General features: G+C 27.8%; 2 protein-coding genes across 2 annotated transcripts in view; one reads left to right on the plus strand and one right to left on the minus strand.

The window, feature by feature from the left end:
- LOC117179064 (protein HIRA homolog) overlaps nucleotides 1–20,206 on the plus strand; it is a 59,437-nt gene extending 39,231 nt beyond the window's left edge. Inside the window, exons 8-11 of the mRNA XM_033370701.1 lie at nucleotides 2,121–2,310; nucleotides 7,254–7,538; nucleotides 15,876–15,970; nucleotides 19,730–20,206. Of these exons, the coding sequence (XP_033226592.1) occupies nucleotides 2,121–2,310; nucleotides 7,254–7,538; nucleotides 15,876–15,970; nucleotides 19,730–19,852 (693 nt within the window). The 3' untranslated portion in view covers nucleotides 19,853–20,206. The remainder of the gene's footprint in view (nucleotides 1–2,120; nucleotides 2,311–7,253; nucleotides 7,539–15,875; nucleotides 15,971–19,729) is intronic.
- LOC117179063 (nesprin-1-like) overlaps nucleotides 20,155–24,034 on the minus strand; it is a 296,643-nt gene continuing 292,763 nt past the window's right edge. The window contains exons 52-53 of the mRNA XM_033370700.1: nucleotides 21,269–21,324; nucleotides 20,155–21,156 (exon numbers count right to left, since the gene is read on the minus strand). Coding sequence (XP_033226591.1) covers nucleotides 20,937–21,156; nucleotides 21,269–21,324 — 276 coding nt within the window. The 3' untranslated portion in view covers nucleotides 20,155–20,936. The remainder of the gene's footprint in view (nucleotides 21,157–21,268; nucleotides 21,325–24,034) is intronic.

The following is a 24,034-nucleotide window of genomic DNA, read 5'->3' on the forward strand; positions in this document are numbered from 1 at the left end:
GGTTGAAACATTAATATTCGTAACTAATAATATAACTATTATACTTTTGGTTGAAGATTGATATTTTTTAGTTAAAAATTCATATTTTTAGTCGAAGGTTAATCTTCTTGTTTGAAATTTCATATTTTTTGTTTAAAATTTAACTATACTTGGTAGAAGGTGAAACTAATTTCGTAAAAAAATCATTTTCCTGTTGATGATTTATCATTTCAGTTGAAAATTAATTTCTTTGGTTGAAAAATGAATTGAAAACTTTTTTTTCATGATCCTAATAATATAATTATTAAACTTTTGCTTAGAAATCGATCTTCTTAGTTAAATATTCGTCTTTTTTAGTAGTAATTTAATCTTTTCAGTTGTAAATTCATTAATTTTTTAAATTAAACTATGCTTGGTTTAAATTAAAATAATTCGTTAAAAATTCGTTTTCTTGTTGATTAATCATCATTTCAGTTGAAAATTTATCTCTTTGGTTGAAAAATTAACTTTTTTTAAATTTGTTTTTTCCTTTAAGGCCAATATTCGTAACTAATAATATAATTATTAATCTTTTAGTTGAAAATTTGATTTTTTTTAGTTAAAAATTCGTCTTTTTAGACGAAAATTAATCTTCTTGTTTGAAAATTCATCTTTTTGGTTTAAAATTTAAATATACTTGGTGGAAAGTTGAACTAATTTGGTTAAAAATCATTTTCTTATTTATGATGTATCATTTCAGATAAAAATTGATCTTTTTTTAATTAAAAACTAATCTGTTTTAGTATAAAATTAATCTTTTTGCTTGACAATTAATCTTTTTTTGTTGAAAATTAAACTATACCAGGTTGAAAATTGATATAATTCGTTAAAAATTCGTTTTCTTGATGAGTAATCATTTCAGTTGAAAATTCATCTTTTTTGTTTAAAATTTAACTATCCTTGGTTGATATTTGATCTAATTTGGTAAAAAATCATTTTCTTGATGATGATTTATCATTTTAGTTAAACATTTATTTCTTCGATTGAAAAATTAATTAAAAAAAATGTCTTTCTTAATGATCCTAATAGTATCATTATTAAACTTTTGGTGGAAAATTTATCTTTTTTAGTTAAAACTGTGTCTGTTTCAGTAGAAAATTAATCCTTTAGGTTGACAATAAATTTTTGTTTGAAAATTAAACTATACCTGGTTGAAAATTTATATAATTCGTTAAAAATTCGTTTTCTTGTTGATTAATCATCATTTCAGTTGAAAATTTATCTCTTTGGTTGAAAAATTAACTTTTTTTAAATTTGTTTTTTCCTTTAAGGCCAATATTCGTAACTAATAATATAATTATTAATCTTTTAGTTGAAAATTTGATTTTTGTAGTTACAAATTCGTCTGTTTTAGTACAAAATAAATTTTTTTGTTTGACAATTCTTTTTTTTTAATTAATCTATACTTGGTTGAAAATTTAAGTAATTCGTTAGAAATTAATTTTCTTGCTGATGATTTATCATTTCAGTTTAAAATTCATCTCTTTGGTTGAAAAATTAAATTTTTTGTTCAATTAGTTTTTTTCTTTTCCTAGATCAATATTCGTAACTAATAATATAACTATTATACTTTTGGTTGAAAATTGATATTTTTTAGTTAAAAATTTATCTTTTTAGTCGAAAATTAAACTTCTTGTTTAATAATTCATATTTTTTCTTTAAAATTTAACTATACTTTGTGAAAAGTTGAACTAATTTAGTAAAAAAATCATTTTCTTGTTGATGATTTATCATTTCAGTGGAAAATTCATTTCTTTGGTTCAACATTTTTTTTTTAATTATTTTTTTCTTTATGATTCTAATAATATAATTATGGAACTTTTGGTTGAAAATACATCTTTTTGGTTGACAATTAATCTCTTTTGTTTAAAATGTAACTATACTTGATGGATAATTGAAATAATTTGTTAAAAATTCATTGTCTTATTGATGAATAATCATTTCAGTTGAAAATTTATCTCTATGGTTGAAAAATAAAATTTTTTTGTGAAAAATCATTGTTTTGTGAAAATTTTGAGCTGCGTGAAGTTTGTGTTTTATTTTCTGTATGGAGAGAAGATGTTTATGTGATAAAAGTTGAATGTTTTTTATTTTATTATTAGGTGATGGTGATATCAAGTTGTGGAGCCGTGAGAGTTTGGGAAATAGGCAACACATGTCGTCTCATAGTTTCCACTTCTGCGGATCACTTAGCCGCTCCAGGAACATCCTTACTTTCTTGTACTTTGTACAATGGAATGCCACATCTCGCATTTACGAATGCGAGGGCGTACATATACCACAAGGAAATGGGTAAGTAAAAAAAAATCAAATCTGACATTTTCAATCTTTTATCAAGTTGTAATCTTTTATATTGCATACATTTGTTGTTTTTTAGAATTAAAATTCCGCATTTCAGATGAAATTGCATCTGTTTTTCGTAGAAATGTCATATTTTTTGGCTCAAAATGGAACTGCTTGGTTGAAATCTAATATATTTTCTTTATCGAGGATTTTTAATCATTTTGAAAAAAGTTCCTCTTTAGTTGAATTCAACTCTTTCTTGGTTTCAAATTAAAATCTAAGTTGTAACAGTTGATGTTTCAACCAAAGCATATTTTAATTTAGGGGCCGTACTTAAATTACGTAGCGGATTCTAGACCCTGTTTCTAGAAATATTTTGCTAGTTAATCATTTTATTATTCATTATTTATTCATTTTTTAAATTCCCTAATTTTTCCTTGACTAAGTTTACATTTATCTTGATCATTAATATTCAGATACTAGCATTAAATTTAAAATTGTTTAATTTATTATTTTATTTTAAAAAAAATCTCTTTTATACTATGAAAAATGGCTTTTTAACAAAATACTTGAATTTACAAACAAAATAATGAAATTTTTTATATCATAGTTGAACTTTCAACCTGCAAAGATAAACTCCCGACAAAAAAGTGTCATAGTTTATATTTCAATAAAAAAAATGAAATTTATACAAAAAGAATTTAAAACCTAAAATGCGAATTTTCAACAAATAAAGATTTTGTACTCAAGGAAGAAATAAAAGTTTATCCAAATTGTTGAACCTCCAAACCCAAGAATAAATATTCTGTACAAAAATGAAATTTCAAACTAAGGAAATTGATTTATTTGACCAAAAAAGGAGGTTTATGAACATTAAAAAAATGAAAAATTAGATTTTGAGTTAAAATATTAATTTTAAACTAAAATATGGCCAAAACTATATAGAGGCTAACTAAACTGTTACATTTTCAACGAAATGGTTCAAGTTTCAGCAAAAAAGATGAATTTTTACTAAAAGAGATGAATTTTCAAATCAAGAAGATAAGTTTTTAAACAAAAATAGTTGAATTTTCTATTAAAAACGATTTCAGTTTACTTTGCATGATCAAAAGATGAATTAGAAAAAAAGCTTCTACGAAAAAATGGAACCTTTAAACTAAAACGAAAATCTTTTTTTTAAAGTTCAACTTCCATCCAAAAAAGTTTTCAGTTCATTTTTCAAAGCCAAAATATAAATTTCAAACAAAAAGTAAATTTTTTACGAAATAGTTCAAAATTCACCAAAACAGTCGAATTTTCTGTAAAAATAATGACTATTTAACCAAATATTTTAATTTTTAACCAAACAGTTGCATCTTCTTCCAAGAAAGTTGGAAATTCTTCTAAAACAGATGAATTTTCAATTTAAAGAATTGTCAACAAAATAGTTAACTTTGCATCCAGAAAATATTTTAGTTCCTCTTTTAACACTGAAATATTAAATTTAAACAAAAAGTAATTTTTTTGCAATTTAGTTAAATTTTCAACAAAATAAGAGAACTTTTAACCAAAAAGTATAACTTTTCAACAAAATGGTTGAATTTTCAACCAAACCCTTGCATTTTTATCTAAGAAAGATGAAAATTCTACTAAAACAGCTGAATTTCGAAATAAAAAGGACAAATTTGAAAAAAGTGTTTATTTCTCATCCAAAAAGATTTAACTTGTTTTTTTCCACAAAAATTCTAATTTTAAATCCAAAGTATATTTCCTAGGGAATAATTGAATTTTCAACAAAACAGTTGAATTTTTATGCAAGAAGAAGGCAATATTCCTACTAAAAAGTTAAACTTTTATATTAAAAGGACAAATTAGAATAGTTTTCATCCAAAAAAGATTTCAGTTGTCTTATCAGAAACAAAATATGAATTTTAAACAAAACGTTAATGTTTTACGAAGTGTCGAATTTTATACCCAAAACCATGAATTCTTAACAAAACAGTTAATTTTTCAACCAAAAACTATGCTTTTTAAGAAAATTGTTAATTTTCTAAAAAAAGAAAATGTAGTAGTTAATGTTTCAACCCAAAAGGATTTCATTTTTAAACCAAAAACAGTTAAATTCACTTAAAGTAGAAGAGTTTTCTTCAAAGTAATTGAAAATCCTTGATAAAAAACGATTATTTTTCAAACAAAAAGATTAATTTTCTACCGAAAAAGAGGAGCTTTCAACAAAATAAATGTATGTTCAATTCAAAAAACGAATTAAAAAAAAATAGATACGCTTTCAACCAAATAAATTAATTCTTAAATAAAATTATGAAACTTCAATCAAAAAAATAAAATTTTAAAGAAATAGTTAAATTTTCAACCCAAATGATGTGTTTTCTACCAAAGTAAACAAATATCAACGAACGAATTACATTTTTAACCAAAAATATAATTGTGGAATTATCAGATTTTTAGATAGGGAGATCAGGCGTCCTGATTTATCAGGACCGGTCTACATTTTTGCTTACAATTTCTAAAATGCAATCTAATTATGGCTGTTCACTTCAATTTCAAAAAATGTACATGTGTGGAATTTTACTAATATTAAAAAGAAAAGAAAACATTCAATTGTCTAAAAAAATTGGAAAATCTGAAAAGTATTTAAAATAATTAACATATTTCACAGATTTTACTCATTTATTTAAATTTAAACAAAAACTTTGACCTCGAAAAAGTGATTTGTATCATTTATAAACTCAGGCAATTTGCATAGTATTTTATTATGTTGTTCAAAATCCAGCGATTTTTTAAAAAAGAAAAAATCAATCTTTTTAGTAAAAAAATTAACTCTTGTTGAAAATTCAACTAATTGGTCGAATATTAACTTTTTTGTTAAAAATTCATTTTTTTATTGATTATTCATCTTTTTAATTCAAAACTTCTTTCCTTTGAATGAAAATTTAACTATTTTGTTGAAAATTAGTTAAAAATTAAATTTTAAAATAGAAATGAACTATTCCATTTTCAGTTAAAAATTTATATTTTATTTGAAAATTTGGGTTTTTGGACAAAACTTCGTCTTTTTTGGTAGAAATTTTTTTTTATTGTTGAAAATTCATCTTTTTGATCGAAAATTCAACTATTCGTTTCAAAATTTATTACAATCTCATCCTAATGAGATGGTATTGGTTTTAGGTAAAATTTCACTTTGTCGGTTTTCATCAAATCTCCACGATTTTTACGAAGGTGTGTTTGCCTGACTGTAGTCTGTATTCTGTAGGCACGATAAATTTCGAAAAATTAATCAGATTGGATTCTGCTGTGGCACACTTTTTTAAGGCCCAAAAAGAAAGAACGAGTTCGTAAACTAGCTATTTTAGATGAAAATTGAAAAAGTGAGCGCATTTTCAAAAATTTTGAAACCACATTTTTTCAAGATTTAAAAATATCCTTTTGACTCTTTTATATTAAAAGAAAATTATCAGAGTGAGAGCATTTTCAAAAAAAAAAAAAACTACAATAAAAATTTTAAGCCAAACAACGTATGATATGAAAAAAGTCAAGAGAAGAAAAACGTTGATTTTTGAAAGCCCCATAAGATTATCATAAAAACTTTTTTAATTTGGTGGAAAAGTTGAAAATTCAAAATTTGATCGTACCAAAAATAATGAAATATTTAAAAATTCCATTTTTTTGTCTAACTATGCAAGATACACACACAACATTAAAAATAAAAAGATAAAATTTTTTTGGACTAACAACACAAGCTACGAAAAAAAATGAGATGAAACTTGTATATCCAAAAAAAGAGCTACAAATTTTTTAATAATTATTTTTTATAGGATGCGCAATTTTTGTTTTATGCGTAAAAAACAATAAAAATAAAAAAGTTAATTTTTTGACAAATGGCACAAGCTATGAAAAATATAAATAGACAAAAGTTACGCTTCCAAAAAATACCGAAAACTCATTGAAATTGTTCATAAATAATTTTTGGTAGGGCACGTAGTTTTTTCTTTAGTCGTAAAAAATAAGATTCAAAATAAAAAGATTAAATTGTTTTGAAAAAACGACAGAAGGTACGAACTAAAATTAAAAGACAAAAGTTTTCGCCTAAAAAGATCTATAAATTTATTATTAATCATTTTGAGATAGGATGAGTAGGTTTTCTTTCGATCGTAAAAAATAAGATTAAAAATTAAAAAAAATTTTTTTTTAAAGGACAGAAAAGACGAAATAGAATATAGGATCCTATACTGGTTCCTACATAGAGATTAAAAATAAAAATGAAAATGATAAAAACAAGGAAATAAGAATTAGTATGATTCAATTTTTATGCAAATTATGAATTGTAATGATATTGCTTACTTCAAAGGTACAATTATTATCGGTAATTTTCGCGACGGATAAAAGATTACTTCATCAGCACGATACATCTTCGGCTAATTTCGTCGACAATCGGCCGTTTCCACCTTTTATTTTACAATCCCTAGCTTTGTGAGTGAATGTCACGCGATCCACTCTTTTCCGGGTTATTTTTGTTCCCGTTTCAACGTCCTTTCGTGATCATAGCATCTTGAACAGCACTTCTTACCTCATTATTTCGAGCATCACCTTCTTCGATGATTTTAATACGGAGAATTTCGGGCGTTGGCAACGTAAAAGTTGCAGTTTTATCCAATAAAGATGCAATATTTCTACTAAAAACGATAAACTCTGAAAATAAAAAAGACAATATTTCAGATAAGTTTTTGTCCAAAAAAAAAAGAGTTCAGTTGTTTTATGAGCAATAAAATAAGAATGTTAAACCAAAGGTTAACCTTCTGCGAACAGAGTTGAATTTTTACCCTAAAAAAAAAACAACTAATTTTTAACAAAATTGTTGAATTTGCAAACTAAAAAGGATTTCTTTTTAAGAAAATTGTAAATAAGAATTTCTATATTTATACCTAAAAAAAATTGTCTCCATTTTCTATTTTTAGGTACTTGGTTACTAATTGGCGACAGTCAAGATCCGGTCTGGCGTTGGTCTGCGCACAACGCTTCGAGCTCAACCGGAAATAGAGTTCCTAGAGGTCCTCTTTCGACTTTGCAAGAAGGATTGCACAGAACTGCTGGTAGTACTCTGCCAAATCCCAGATTGCCTCACAGTGCTCCTTGTGTTGTTTCCTACCTGGAGCAACAACTGCTCGCTTCAAAAGCACTTGGGAGTGCTCAAGAGTACAACCACTGGCTGATGGCACTCGTTTCCTTTTTATTAACTCAAGGTATATTTAAAATTTTTTAAAAATTTTCCCCCTAATTTTCCCCCTTCCCTCCTTCTTTTTACAAGTTTTCGATTCATTTTTCAAGAGTCATAAAGAAAAACTCAGCACAACAGAGAGCAAGATGCTTTGATTGAGATTCTTTTTGAATTTTTTATGATACCGATTTCAAATATTTTATGAAAGGTTCATTTTCTGATTTTTTAGATTTTAGGGACGTCATCGACAATGAAAAAATTGCTAAAGATTCAATCGAGAAAATAAATCTGAATGATGAATCGATTCGGTTATTGTAAATTAATAATAATTTTAAAAAAATAAGAGGCTGTATAGGTCATAATACTTTATAAACAGGGGAAATTGCGAGATTTATTTACGAAAAGAGGAGAATAAATTCTTTTCAATAGACTTAATATATTTAATTTATTTAATTAATATTGAAACGCTTAAAATTCATAATCTTTCAAGTAGAAATATTGCATTTTAAAGAAACGAGATGAATTTTCAACCATAGGGATGAATATTCAATCAAAAGAATTAATTTTATACAAAAAAAGGACGAATTAACAGCGAAAAATATAATAATTTATATTTCAAAACAAAAATATTTTAATTCTTAATACAAAAATTCAAATAACCAAAAAAATGACTAACAAAAATGTTTATTTTTCAACTCAATTATTTGAATTTTTAAACCAAAAAGAAAAGAATGTTTTACAAAAAAGTTGAATTTTCAACCAAATATTAAAATTTACAACCATAAAGTTTCATTTTTAATAAAAATGATGAATTTTCAAGGAAAAGATTAATTTTCTACCAAAGAAAAGAATTTACGATCAAATACATGAATTTTAAACCAAATAGTTGAATATTCTTCTTAACCAGATCAAGTTTCAATTAAAAATATAATTTGCCAACAAAAAATGATGTAATTAAATCTTTTGTTAAAAAAGTTAATTCGCAACCAAAACAAAAAAAATGGAAATTTCAACAAAATAGTGAAATTTTTAACCGGAGATGAACTTTCAACTAAAATTATGTATCTCGGACAAAAAAGATGTTCAGCAAATGAGTTCAACATTAAATCAAATAGTTAAAATTTTTAACTAAAAAAATATACATCTTCAACGAAAAAGATTTTTATGAAAATACAATAATTAATAAAAACCGAGTTTTCTACCAAATTTTTGAATTTTCAACTCGAAATTAGGAATTTTTAACAGGAACTTCATATTTTTACCAAAATATTTGAGTTTTTATATAAAAAAAGAAGAATGAAAGCGCGAAGAATGAACTTGCAACTCAAAATAGTTGATTATGTAACCAAAAAAAGCTTTCTTTAGTCAAGAGAGAAAAAAATTCAACCAAATTTTTTAAATTTCAAGCCAAAAAACGAGTTTACTACAAAACATTTGAATTTTCAACCAAAAATTAGGATTTTATCGAAAAAAGGATAAATTTTTTAAAAAGTTGTTGAATTTTCAAAAACATTTTAATATAATAATAAAATTGTTTAAAATAAAAAAAAAAGAATTCGCAACTAAAAATATATTAGAATTTAAATATCACTCATATTATTTTAAATTAGTCACATTTAACAGAAAAGTTAATTTTTCACCAAATAGTTGAATTTTATAATAACAAATTTCAATTTTAACCAAATAATAAAATTGTTAACAAAAAAAAAATGAATTCTCAACCAAAAATGTATTAGGGTTTTTAAACGAGAATAATGAACTTTAAAAAAAAGTGGATTCTGCGACCAAAAAAGCTTTTTTAGTCATAATTGAAGAAAAAAATTCAACCAAATTTTTCAATTTTCAAGCCAAAAAGACGAGTTTTCTACCAAATATTTGAATTTTCAACATGAAATTAGGAATATTAAAACAAAAAAGTTAATTTTTTGGCAAATAGTTGAATTTTATGCTAAACAAATTTTAATCAAATAATAAAATTTTTAGCAAGCAAAAAAATAAAGAATTTGCAACTAAAAATATAATATTATAATTTTTAAACAAGAAGAAGGAAGTTCCAATCAAAAATTCAAGCCAGAAATACGAATTTTCTACAAAACATTTGAAGTATCAACCCAAAAACAGGATTTTAACAAAAAAAGGAGAATAACTTTTTAACAGAGTTGTTCAATTTTCAACAAAAAAATGTAATTTTAATATAATAATGAAATAGTTAACAAAAAAAGAAATGAATTCGTAACCAAAATTATATTATAATTTTGAAACGAGAAGAATGAACTTTCAATAAAAAATAGAAAAAGAAGAAAAAATTTCAATCAAATTGTTGAATTTTCAATACCAGAAAGACGAGTTTTCTACCAAATTTTTGAATTTTCAACTCGAAATTAGGAATTTTTAACAGGAACTTTATATTTTTACCAAAATAGTTGAGTTTGTATATAAAAAAAGAAGAATGAAAGGGCAAAGAATGAATTTACAACTCAAAATAGTTGATTCTGTGACCAAAAAAACTTTTTTCTTCAATAGAAAAAAAATTTAACCAAATTTTGAAATTTTAAATCCAAAAAAACGAGTTTTCTACAAAAAATTTGAATTTTCAACAAAAAAATGAGGATTTTATCAAAAAAAAGGATAAATTTTGAACATAGTTGTTGAATTTTCAACAACAAAATTTAATTTAAATATAATAATAAAATTGTTAAAAATAAAAAAAAGAATTCGCAACTAAAAATATATTAGAATTTAAATATTGCTTATATTATTTTAAATTAGGAATGTTTAACAGAAATGTTAAATTTTTAACAAATAATAAAATTGTTAGATACACAATTATCAATACCTTTATGTTTATTTTTCTTTAGTTGGCACTACTGCCTTTAACCCCTCTACTTTTGTTTCGTTTGCTCATACGATTATACCCCGGACCCTCAAGTCTGTCGTTCTCTAATGCTCACACCACTCGGTTATAATAAAGTGTTCTCTTGTATAATTATATCGTGTTTTACTGCGTCTAAAACCTCGCTAAGAGGTTATGGGGCCCAGATTAATGCTGAGCACGATAAAAACGAGAAAAGTGATTTCGTGAGCGTGAATAGTCGAGTGAGAAAATCACCGTGTGCGCGGACGTGAAGAGTCGACCCGCCAGCCGAACCAAATGGCGTACGCGACGATGACAACGAGACTTGAAACACTCACCCGCGACAATTATGATACGTGGTGTATTCAAGCCGAAGCTTTGCTCGTAAAAATGATACTTGGGGATGCGTTTCTGGTGAAATAGTGAAACCCGTCGAGGCAGGGGAAGGCGCAGAACTCGCGCGCGTACAAGCCGCTATTACAACGTTGACAACTAACGATTGCAAGGCCAAGGCCGATCTGATATTAGCGATTAACCCCTCGGAACTCGCCCAAATTCGAGGCTGCACAACGTCTCGTGAGGTATGGCTAAAACACCAATCCGTTTACGCCTCAAAAGGACCCGTGCGAAAAGCGACCCTCCTCAAACGTCTCATGCAGCAGAAAATGCAAGACAACGGCGATCTCATGACGCATCTCGCCCAATTTTTCGACGCCGTAGATAATCTAAGAGCCATGGATGTCGACATAAATGACAATCTTCTTCTCATTATGCTGTTATACAGCCTGCCGAACGGTTTGGAGAATTTCCAGTGTGCTATTGAATCTCGCGATAGTTTGCCCGACGTGGTATCCCTGAAGGTAAAAATTATAGAGGAGCTCAACACGAGGAATCAAAAGTCGAGTGAAGATGGTGGCGCTGCCATGTTCGCGGTGAGGAATCAAAAATCGTTTGGTACGTTCCAACAAAGAGGCAGTGGCGGCGCGAGTGGCTGCAGAAACAGCTGTGACGCGAACAATGCGCGAATGTCGTCTCTGAAGATGCGAAACTCAAGACCGACGTCGAAATGTGGCATACACTCCTAGGACATAACAATGCCCGGGACCAGTCAATACTCGCCAAGGATGGAAAGGTGAATGGTGTGAAGCTCAAAGCAACGGTCAACGATATCAAATGTGAGTCATGCATTTAAGGAAAAATGTCTAGCATTCCCTTTAGACCCCGCGAAAATTTCTCCAAGGAGCTACTGGAGCTGGTGCATACAGACCTCTGGGGGCCGATGCGGACGCAGTCATGGGGGGGGGGGGGGGGGGGGGGGCGCACGCTATTTCATAACTTTTATAGACGATTACAGCAGAGTGTGTCTCGTATATTTCCTGAAGAATAAAAGCGAAGCCGTGCAGAAATTTAAAGATTATAAGAATCTCGTGGAAAATCAACTCTGGCGCAAGATTAAAGCGATCCAGCCCGACAATGGCGGAGAGTTCGTCAACAGGGAAATGGAGGATCTACTCAAGGCTTCAGGTATCCGACAGCATCTTAAGACGCCCTGTACACCGCAATAAAACGATGTAGACGAGCGTAAAAACCGTACATTGGTCGAAGCCGCGCGTTGCATGCAGATTGACGCGAATTTGCCTCCATCGCTTTGGGTAGAGGCAATCGCCACGCCGAATTATACGAGAAACCGATGCCCTACGAAAGCGTTACCTGACGGAATAACCCCCATGGAAAGATGGACCGGGCAAAATCCAGATCTCGCGCATCTTCGATCGTTTGGTCAACGAGCTTTCGTACTTGATAAGTCTCCGGGAAAAGGGAAGTTTGAGCCCAAGGGAATTGCTAGATTCTTTGTTGGTTACGCCGATCAATCCAAAGCTTATCGTATTTATATACCCGACGAACGCAAGATCCGCATATCTCGAGAAGTTAAATTCTTGAATGAATTTCAATCCCATCCATCCAAGAAAAAGGGGGAACACCCAAGGATAGATGCCCCACGTCGTACCCGTTTACAAACTTTACCCGAAAACCGCACCTCCAGGTAAATAGTAATGTACGCCAGCATCACAGATCTGAACGAATACCCAATTCAACATGTCGAGGTACATGACAACACACGCAACAATGAAGATTCTGAAGATGACCTTGAGCCTTTCCTTGGCTTTGAAAGAGAATTTCAACCTGAAGGATTTCTACCTGAAGAATCCAGCACCGTAATCGAAGCGGGGGTAGTCACAAGATTGAATACAAAGAGGCCTTGTGGAAGGCTCAAATTCGTCAAAACCGGCAAGAGAGGACCCAGGAAGCAGTACAACGAGGAAGTGATCGACGATCCTCCTAGTAACGAAGACGCAAGGAGCGAGGAGGAACAACCAGAACCCCTCCAGCTTTCAGTCAACGAAGATGCCAATAATTCCATTGGTGACGCTTGCATGGTAATGGCGGCTATCGAGGTGCCTCTCAACGACGCTTTGAAGAGTCAAGACAAAGAAGAGTGGATCGACGCGATCTACTCGGAAACAAAGTGCCTGGTGGCAAATGATACTTGGGAACTAGTCGACAGACCCAAGGATCACAATGTGATTTCGTGCCGAACCGTCCTATGCAACAAATTCAATCCGGACGGGACCTTAGATCGACGTAAGGCTCGAATTGTTGCACGCGGATTTTCTCAACGGCCCGGTATTGACTTTACAAACATATTTGCCCCAGTAGCACGTTTGGATTCATTCCGACTATTACTGGCACTATCCGCTAAACTCGGACTCCAAGCAACGCAGCTGGACATCACCACAGCTGATCTTAACGGAGATATGGACACACTCGTGTACATGGAGCAACCGATCCTGCTAAAAGACGCCCTTGAGAGGATCCTCGCAATTGAAAAGGATAAGATATTGATCGTCAAGTCGAAGCGTATGCTTCGTGAACTGAGTTTCGGAGACAAAGTCTGTAAACTTCGGAAAGCGCTCTACGGTTTAAGTCACGCTGGCAGACAATGACACTATAAACTCAGCAGCACCCTCAGTTCACTTGATTTGTCGCAGACGACGTCCGATCCCTGTGTTTACGTAGACCATCGTTCCAGGGGAAGCACTTACATACTTATCTGTGTAGATGACATCGTGATAGCTTCCAACGAACCGAAACTAGTCGACAACATTAAAACCAGACTGTCATCTGAATACCGGGTGAAAGATCTTGGAAACATCAAATACTGTCTTGGAATCGAAGTCGAGCAGAAGAAGAATCAGATTTCCATCGCTGACAGTGGATACATCAGAGAAGTTCTCCAGAAATTCGAAATGTCCGACTGTAAAGCTATCCTTACTGCGAGCTCATTGCGGCCCTGATGCACATTGCCATTGGAACTCGCCCCGACATTGCTCATGCAGTGGTCATGCTGAGCCAGTTCAACAGCTATAACGGCGAAACTCACTGGCAATGCGCGAAGAGGATTTTAAGGTACCTCCAGGGTACTATAAACCGAAAGTTAATCTACACGACGGACGATGAGGGAATTCTCGGACATGCTGACGCGGACTAGGGAAGCTGCACCTACGATAGAAAGTCTTATTTCGGATGCGTTTTCTCGTTATCCGGAGCAACAATCTCTTGGACCTCACACAAACAGCGAATTGTGGCCTTATCCTCTACAGAGGCCTAATATGTAAGCCTCTTCGAGGCTGTTCGAGAAGCTATTCATTTGTCGAGCTTTGTCAAAGAACTCCGACTCGACACGCTCTCCAAGATCACCATCTTCAACGATAATCAATCTGCTGAAAAGTTGGTCGAGAATCCTGTCTTTCACTCTTGAACCAAACATGTGGTCATCAAGCATCATTTCATTCGTCAAGCGATTCAGGCTTGTCCACTCATCATCAAGTTTCTGCCTACCAAAGAAATGACAGTAGATGTTTTAACCAAGCCTTTATCGGGAATAAAGTTCGACAATTGTGTTAGTGGTTTGGGACTCAAAAACTGTTAAATTCGTGTTGGGACTCAAAAGACTGTTAAATTCGTGTTGGGATTAAAGACTAGAATTTATGTTGGGAATCAAAGAATTTTTAATTTGTCAATGACTGTTTAATTTGGGTTTCATAAAGACAATTGAAATTGAGGGGAAGTGTTAGATACACAATTATCAATACCTTTATGTTTGTTTTTCTTTAGTTGGCACTACTGCCTTTAACCCCTCTACTTTTGTTTCGTTTGCTCATACGATTATACCCCGGACCCTCAAGTCTGTCGTTCTCTAATGCTCACACCACTCGGTTATAATAAAGTATTCTCTTGTATGATTATATCGTATTTCACTGTGTTTAAAACCACGCTAAGAAAAATGGTTAAAAAAAATCTCAATCAAAAATCGATTAGAATTTTCGAACGAGACGAATGAACTTTCAGTAAAAAATAGTGGATTCTGCTACCAAACAAGCTTTTTTAGTCAAAAATGAAAAAAAATTTAACCAAATTGTTGAATTTTCAACTTGAAATTATGAATATTTAACAAAAAAGTTAATTTTTCACCAAATAATTTAATTTTATACTAAAATAGTTGAATTTTAACTAAACAATAAAATAATTAACCAAAAGTATAATAGAACTTAAATATTACTTATATTATTTAATATTAGGAATATTTAACAGAAAAGTTAAATTTTTACCAAATAATAAAATTGTTAACAAAAAAAAAATGAATTCTCAACCAAAAATATGTTAGAATTTTCAAACGAGAAGAATGAACTTTTTATCAGAAATAGTGAATTCTGCGACTAAAAAAGCTTTTTAAACAAAAATGAAAAAAAATTCAACCAAATTGTTGAATTTTCAAGCTAAAATGACGAAATTTTTATCAAATATTTGAAATTATGAATATTTAACAAAAAAGTTCATTTTTGACCAAGCAGTTTAATTTTATACAAAAATAGTTGAATTTTAACTAAAAAATACAATTGTTGACCAAAAAAAATATAATATTAGAATTTTCAAATCAGAAAACTATAATTTTTTCAACTGCCATTAGAAACAGATGTAGAATTCTAAGGCAACTAAAAGAGAAAAATAGGGTTTTCAAATAGTTATTTATGTGTGTTTTTCAAATTATTATTTTTTTTTATTTTACCCGAAAAAATATTCTGAACACATCAGTGTTCTTTACTGAAAAGAATACACGTAACTACTTATAAAAATACATTTAAAAAAATCAAACACGAGCATTTTTCAATTTTGTAGCTGATCTATTTTTCAATCCTTAATCCTCTTCAATTTTTGCTATCTTATGAAATAATTTTTAAACAAAAAATATGTAGATTCCGTATGATATAAAAATTTGTTATAATAAATTAAATCGCCTTTTAATTCCCTTTTTCGAAAAAATCCACTTTTTTAACCTAATTTGAACTACTGTATCGCTCTGATTCTTGTAAAATAGAAACGGTTTTATAATTACATTTTTAGTAACATATTCTTATTATTTGCTAATACATTACCATATTTTTCTAGATGGTTTGGAAAAACGTCTGAGACTCATTCTGGACGAACTAATGGGCCCGAGTCACAGTTCCGCTATTAAAAGCACCTGGGAACCCAATATACTGGTACTTTTATATTTTCCTTAAAGTTTTCCCTATTTTTATTATTTTATTATTTTTATTTTCCTCAAATATTACATTTGGTCTAATTAATTAGGCTTATAAACTTGAGCAATTAAAACCTTTTTTTTAAATGTTGTGATTTTAATTACGTGATATTAGATTTTAATTTTGAATTTACAAATATTGTTTTATTATTTTGATTTTGAAGCGATTCTTTAGTAATTTTTGTCTCATTTGAAAGGAATATTTTTTACATTTTCTTGGTTTATCATGGTAGAAATTTGAATTATGCGCAATTCTCTTTTTATTTTAGCAATTAAAATTATTATTTTTTAATATCATAGCTGAAAGAGCGCATGTGTAGTTTTTCTACTTGATGGGGAAAATAATGTTAAATATTAAGTACAAATTTCGAATAAATATTTATTTGTAATCTTTTCTGCACACTCGAATTCGACTTAAAATTCGATTCTGTGATTTGAGAATAAGGAAAGTTTTATAAATATAATTTTTTGCATGATTCTTAAGAAAAATTAAAAAAGTTTTTCAAGATTTCAGAAGTGTCGAAAAAGAATCTAGAAGTTTTTTTTGTATTACAGGATTTTACAAAATATTAGGAAAAATTCGAATCAATTTAAGATATTTAAGACTTTTAGAAGCTTGAAAGAAATTAAAAAATGTTTGGTAAATTTTTGGAAATATTGTCAAGTTTTAATAATATTTTTAGTCTTCAAAACTGCCCTAAAATCTTACAGATTGTTTTTATTTTTTTAAAAATATAAAAAAATTGAAAATATATTAAACATTATCTTAAAATTAATTTTCCAAAATAAAAAAAAAATAAAACATTAAGTTTTAAAATATTTTCATTTTTCTCGAAATTTTAGGAAGTCATTTGTAATTATTTGATTTTTTGTATTTCCTCTTAAAATTTATTAACAAGAAAAAATGTCATTTGAAATTATCCCGGGAATGTTTTTATTCTTTTGAAAGTTTTCAAAATTATTGAAAAGCTTCTTTTTAAAAATCTTTAAAAATCTGGATTTTGTTTGAAATTTTTTGGTTTCTCAAGATTTACATTATTTTTCAATTTTTTTGAAATCTTGTAACATTTTTAACTATCATTTGAAATAATTCAATTATCCTAAAAATGTTTTAAATTTTGCAACATTTATAAATTGTCTTAAAATCTTTCAGATTCTTTTTCGATACATTTTGAAATTTTTAAAACTTAAGATTAATGTTTTTTAATGAAGCGCAAATCATTAAAAATGTTTTCAGAACTCTTATTGTCGAAACCGGTAAGTTTTTTTGTTTACCGGCACCGACAAGTTTTTTTAGGTTTACCACAATTTAATTTTTCTCATCTCTTTTAAAATGGTGAAAAATTTACCAATTATAGTATCAGAGAAAAAAGTTGAAAACAATTATTTCCCAATATTGAAAAATTCAATAGTTGGAAATTTTAATTGTTTTAAATTGCCTTCTACATTTTATTTTAAATTTTAGGAAATAATTTGTAAGGCTTTTAATTTTTTTTATTTCCTCTGATAATCTATTTAAAAGAAAAAAAAGAAATCATTTGAAATTGGCCCAAAAATGTTAAGTTTTTTTATTGTTATGAAAGTTTTCAAAATTATTGAAAAGCTTTTTTTTTAATAATCTTAAAAAATCTGCATTTTGTTTCACATTTTTTTGTTTCTCCAGATTTACATTATTTTAGAATTGTTTTGAAAACTTATAAAATTTTTAATCGTCTTTCGAAATAATTGAGTTAACCTAAATATTTTTTAAATTCTGCAAAATTCAAGAAAAAATTTAAGTATGGAAATTTTAAATATTTTTGGTTTCTCAAGATTTAAATTATTAAAAATTTTTTTTGAAAACTTAACATTTTCAATTATCTTTCAAAATAATTCAGTTGGCCTAAATATTTTTTAAATTCTTCAAAATTAAAAAAAAAAATTTAATGTTTGGTTTCTCAAGATTTACATTATTTTAGATTTTTTAAAAACTTCTAACATTTTTAATTAGCTTTCAAAATAATTCAGTTAACCTAAATAATTTTTAAATTCGGCAAAATTAAAAAATTTTTAAAAATTTTGGTTTCTCTAGATTTACAATATTTAAGATTTTTTTGAAAACTTCTAACATTTTTAATTATCATTCGAAATAATTCAGTTAACCTAAATATTTGTTAAATTCTGCAAAATTTAAAAAATTTTGGTTTCTCAAGATTTAAATTATTTAAAATTTTTTTTGAAAACTTCTAACTTTTTGAATTATCTTTCGAAATAATTCAGTTAACCTAAATATTTTTTAAATTCTGCAAAATTAAAAAAATTGTCTTAAAATCGTTCAGATTTTTTTTCGATATATTTCTAAATTTTTAAAACTTAAAATTAATGTTTTTAAATGAAACGTAAGTCATAAGAAATGTTCCAGAAATTTTTTTGTCGACACCGGTAATTTTTTTAGCTTTACCACAATTGAATTTTTCTCATCTCTTTAAAAGTGTAAAAAAGTTTACCAATTATAGTATGGTAGCAAAATGTTAAAAACAAAATTATTTTCCAATATTGAAAAATCAAGTAGAATACAAATTTTCACTTTTATCGACAATGTTTTAAAATGTTTAGAAATAAATTCTCTCATTAAATAAAATTATTTGTTTGAAAGTTTTGATATACTAAAATAGTTGAAAATTTTAATTGTTTCAAATTGAAATTGTCTTCTACATTTTATTGAAAATTGTAGGTAATCACTTGAAATTAGCACAGGAATGTTAAGTTTTTTTATTGTTTTGAAAGTTTCCAAAATTATTGAAAAGCTTCTTTTTAAAAATCTTCAAAAATCTGCATTTTGTTTGACATTTTTTGGTTTTACAAGATTTACATTATTTTAGAATTTTTTTGAAAACTTCTAACATTTCTAATTATCTTTCGAAAGAATTCAGCTAACTTAAATATTTTTTAAATTCTGCAAAATTTAAACAAATTTGGTTTTTCAAGGTTTACATTATTTTAGAATTTTTTGAAAACTTCTAACATTTCTAATTATCTTTCGAAATCATTCAGTTAACCTAAATATTTGTTAAATTCTGCAAAATTAAAAAAATGGTCTTAAAATCGTTCAGATTTTTTTTCGATATAGTTTGAAATTTTTAAATAAAAAAAAATGTTCCAGAAATATATTTGTCGATACCACCGGTAATAAAAATTGCATTATTGAAAATAGAATTTAATTTATTATATATAAGAAATTTCGCTCAGATTGTAAACTTATTTCGAAAGTTTTTAATTGTATATTAAATTGTTTTTTATATTTTAAATATTGAATTGAAATATTGAATAAGAAATTATATTGAATTGCTTTCAATTTAAAACACACATATTTTTTAAATCGTTTAATCTTAAAGATATTTAATTTCGAATGCTTCAATTGAAAATTAAAATACGTTAAATTTTTGAAATTAATAATTTTGAAAGCTTTATTCTGGAGAATAGTTTGGAATTCTTTAAGTTTCATTTTTTAATTTAAAAATGTGTAATTTGAATTTATATAAATGTGCTTAAATCCTTCAAACATTCAATATCCAACTCTTCAAGTTAAAATTGCACAAAAAGAGACTCATGTTTATGATTGATTTATTTTTAAAAAAATCCAAACGAAGCAATATTTATTTAGATTTCAATATCCCAAAAATATTTATTTAAATTAAGAATAAAACGCAAAATGACAAAAAATTATTTTTGTTTTCAGGGGATAAAAAAGCACAAATTGCTTGAAGACGTTTTAGGCGTCCTAGCTAAACATCTTCGATGGCAAAGATTGTATCTCGAATACTCAGAACAGCTCACGGCTATAAAAAGTGCTAGCTCATAAAGAAAAATTTATTATTTTTGTCAAAAAAAAAATAAAAATTTCTATTTACATTTGTACAGTGAAAGTTACGTAAGTGAAATGAATTCAAGCGAATGCTTCTACAATTATGATTTATCACAATTTATGTCAATTTATGTTAGATTAAAAGTGTGATTTATATGAAAGTCTAATGTACTTATTCCGGAAGTATTTGGATTTATTTATCATCTTTCAGTATTGAATAACTGCCATGTCCGTCTTTTTATAAAAAAAAATCATGTTCAGGAAAAGTGAGGATTTGATAATAAATAGACGATATTTTTAAACGACTGTATTGCATTTATGTTCATAGGAATATATTATAATGTCGTATATATGCAGTTTTACACCACCTTATATAAGCTCTTTCTTTATAAAAATACATAATAAAGCTCAGTGTGCAATAAGCAAAAAACTTGTAAATTAGAAAGCAAATAATTAATCGTAACAGTTCGTTTCCGATCGATCATTCAAATAGCACCATCGCTTCTTGATATTCCGCGTTCTAGAATTATCCTTTCATACGTTTAGAGTTTAAATCCAATAGAAAGATCTTTCCGTTCAACAAACTCTTCAATTTGTTTTGAGTATTTTACATTCATCTTAAGACTTATATTGTTGACGAATAATTTTTTTTTTCTTCAGAATTTGCAATCTTCATCAATTGCATTTTCAGTCTAATTACATGCCGCCTTTAAGTGTTATCTTCTCACCCATTTATACAAATTATTGCACAACATTCATCATATACAAAGAGAAAAATTATAAATTAAGACTTCACTGATTGTAATGCATTTTTTCAAACCGTTTGGTCCATTGTAATATTGTATTAAGTTATGTACAAATTTGTTTCTTGTAAAAGTACTACATCACTGATACATTTTCTCACATTAAAAATTCTCACTTGGTTTCATATTCTAGATGCCTGCCCTTTCTGACTAGTGGAAGTCTTTTCTCGAATAATCGATTAATCGAATTATCATCTTGCTCATATTACGGATTCATATTATAAACTCTGCTTAGAATTGTAGACAAGTGGTAAAAAGTTGACAATTCCTGAAAAACGTTACAAAGGCGGAGGTCCGTTGGGATACTCGACCAAGGGTGTGAAGCTCCTGGCGAGGTTGTTGGAGAGCATACAGCTATAATCTTCCTCGACCGAAGGCACCAGCGAGGCAGCCCCTAAAAGCAAGAGCATCAGCGCTTGAACCGGAAGAGAAGCTCGAAGAACTCTTCCCACGAAATTGCATCCGCGGACCAATGCCGTTTCTTCCCTTTCGTCACCACTGGAACAGGTAAAGAGACAAGTTATAGTTTTCATCATCGCATCTGATAGTCTTGCATTTTTTTTTTATCACAGAGAAATAAAACATTGACAGCAGGAAAAGAAAGACATACTCTGTAGAGGCTGTGTCGTGGGGCTGAGCACTTCCGGAGGCAGCTTCATCGAGCAGCTACAGTTCAAAAAAAGAGAAAACACAAACAATAAGATACTGTGCAAGTGAGTGACCTAAAGAACTAAAGGACTCCAGGGATCACAGTAAGTATCCTTTTTTTTCTAAAGGTTTAATCCCATTTTTGTTTAAATTTTCAAAAATCCTGTAAAAATCTAAAGTTGAGGATTTGGGTGCTTTTAAAGCTTTTTTTCCAGTGTTTCGATTCATTTTTTAATAATCGTAAACAGAAACACGCTGATCGTAAACAGAAAAGCTGATTGTATACAGAAAAGATTATCGTAAACAGAAAAGCTGATAGTAAACAGAAAAGCTGATTGTAAACAGAAAAGCTGATCGTAAACAGAAAAGCTGATCGTAAACAGAAACGCTGATCTCGAGAATATGCTCCGCATTTAAGCTAGAACATTTTTGTATTATAATTTATATATTCATTGAGAATTTAAAGCATTTATTGTTCAAACAAACATCAACATTACTACATATATTTTTAAATTACATAATTGCTTAGATCAGGTAATTTCAGAAAGTGAAAGAAAGCCAGGGAAAACCTGATAAAGTTAATTTTATTATTATTGTTAAAGATCGCAACTATTTGGTTGAAAATTCATCGTTTTTGGTTAAATTCCACTATTTGTGGTACAAATTAAAAATAATTTTCGGTTGAAATATCAAATGTCACATTTTTTGTCGAGATATCATCTTTTTTGGTTAAAAATTCAACTACTTAGTTGTTTACTGTTTACTACTGAACTGTTTTTACTGAAAATTGATCTTCTTGAGTTGAAAATTTAAATATTTGGTTTAAAATTCCTGTATTTTATTGAAAAATCGAATCTGTGGAAGAATATTTAAGCTTCTTGGTGATTTAGTCCTCTATTTGATCGGAAATTCAAATAAAAATTTTCAGATTTGGTTGAAAAATAATGTACTTTGTTAAAAATGCATCATTTTGGTTGAAAATTAGTTTTTTCTTATATAGAATTAATTTTTTTAACTTAAAATCTGTTTGTCAATTGTACTATTTTGTTAGAACTTTACTTTGATTTTATTGAAAATTAAGTTTTTTCTGAAAATTTAATGATTCTACTTTTAGTTGAAAGTTTATCTGTTTTAGGTGAAAATTCAACTATATTTTGAAAATAAGTCTTTTTTTGTTGAGGAGTACTCTCATTATTTGAAACTTCATCTTTTTGGTTAAAAATTAATATTTGCGGTTGAAAATGGAACTATTTCGTTGAAAAATCGCTTATTTTTGGTTGAAAGTTTCTTTTACTAACTGATATTTTAAGTATTTTATTTTTGGTACAAAATTTATCTTTTTAGTTGGAAATTCAAGTATTCGTTTAAAAATTAAATTTTGTTTAGTTAAAAATTAGTTGTTTTTTTTTATAGAAAAATCATATTTTGGGTTGAAAATTTCAGTATTTGATCAAAAATTCATATTTTTGGTTAAAAGTTTATCACTGTGATTTAAAATTAATTTTTTTGTGAAAAATCGTCTTTTTTTTTAGTTTAAAATTTACTTTTCTAACTGGAAATTGAACTATTATAGTTTTGGTTTGTAAATTTATCTTTTGCACTTAAAAATGTATATATTTTATTGAAACTGTATCTTTTTTGGTAGAAATTTCATCTTTTTGATTAAAAATTAATTTCTGTGGTTGAAAATTTAACTACTTTGTTGAGAAATCGTTGATTTTTGGTTGAAAATTTATTTGACTGATATTTTAAGTATTTTATTTTTTCTGGAAAATTTATCTTTTTAGTGGAAATTCAAATATTTGGTTAAAAATTAAATTTTGTTTAGTTGAAAATTCGTTTTTTTGTTGTTTTTTTTTTAATAGAAAAATCATATTTGGGGATGAAAATTTCACTATTTGATTAAAAATTCATCACTGTGATTAAAAATTATTTTTTTTCGGTTGAAAATTTGTTGCTTTCTAATTGAAAATTAATTTTGTTTAACTGAAGATGGAACTGTTCGATTTTTGCTTGAAAATTTATATATTATTTTAAAATCATTCATTTGCTAAAAAATCTTTTTTTTTTGGTTTAAAATTTACTTTTTTAACTGCAAATTGAACTATTATAGTTTTGGTTTGTAAATTTATCTTTTGCACTTAAAAATGTATATATTTTATTGAAACTGTATCTTTTTTGGTAAAAACTTCATCTTTTTGATTAAAAACTAATTTCTGTGGTTGAAAATTTAACTACTTTGTTGAGAAATCGTTTATTTTTGGTTGAAAATTTATTTTACCAACTGAAATTTTAAGTATTTTAGTTTTGGTAGAAAAATTACCTTTTTAGTTGGAAATTCAATAATTTGCTTAAAAATTTAATTTTTTTTAGTTCGAAATTCGTTTTTTTTTATATAGAAAAATACAATTTTGGGATGAAAATTTCACTACGTGATCAAAAGAACACATTTTTGGTTAAAAGTTCATCACTGTGATTAAAAATGAATTTTTTTGGTTGAAAATTTGTTTGTTTTTTTAGTTGAGAATTAATTTTTTTAATGAAGACGTAACTATTCCATTTTTGCTTCAAAATATATTTTTTTATTTTAAAATTAATTCATTTTATTGGACAATTTTTTTTGGAAAATGTACCTTTTTTAATAGAAATGTTATCTTTTTCATTAAAAATGTTCTGTTTTATAGAACATTTAACTATTATATTTTTGGTCGGGAATTCATTTATTTAA

This window comes from Belonocnema kinseyi, chromosome 8, assembly GCF_010883055.1.
Source record: "Belonocnema kinseyi isolate 2016_QV_RU_SX_M_011 chromosome 8, B_treatae_v1, whole genome shotgun sequence".
In the NCBI taxonomy this organism is placed as follows: Eukaryota; Metazoa; Arthropoda; class Insecta; order Hymenoptera; family Cynipidae; genus Belonocnema; species Belonocnema kinseyi.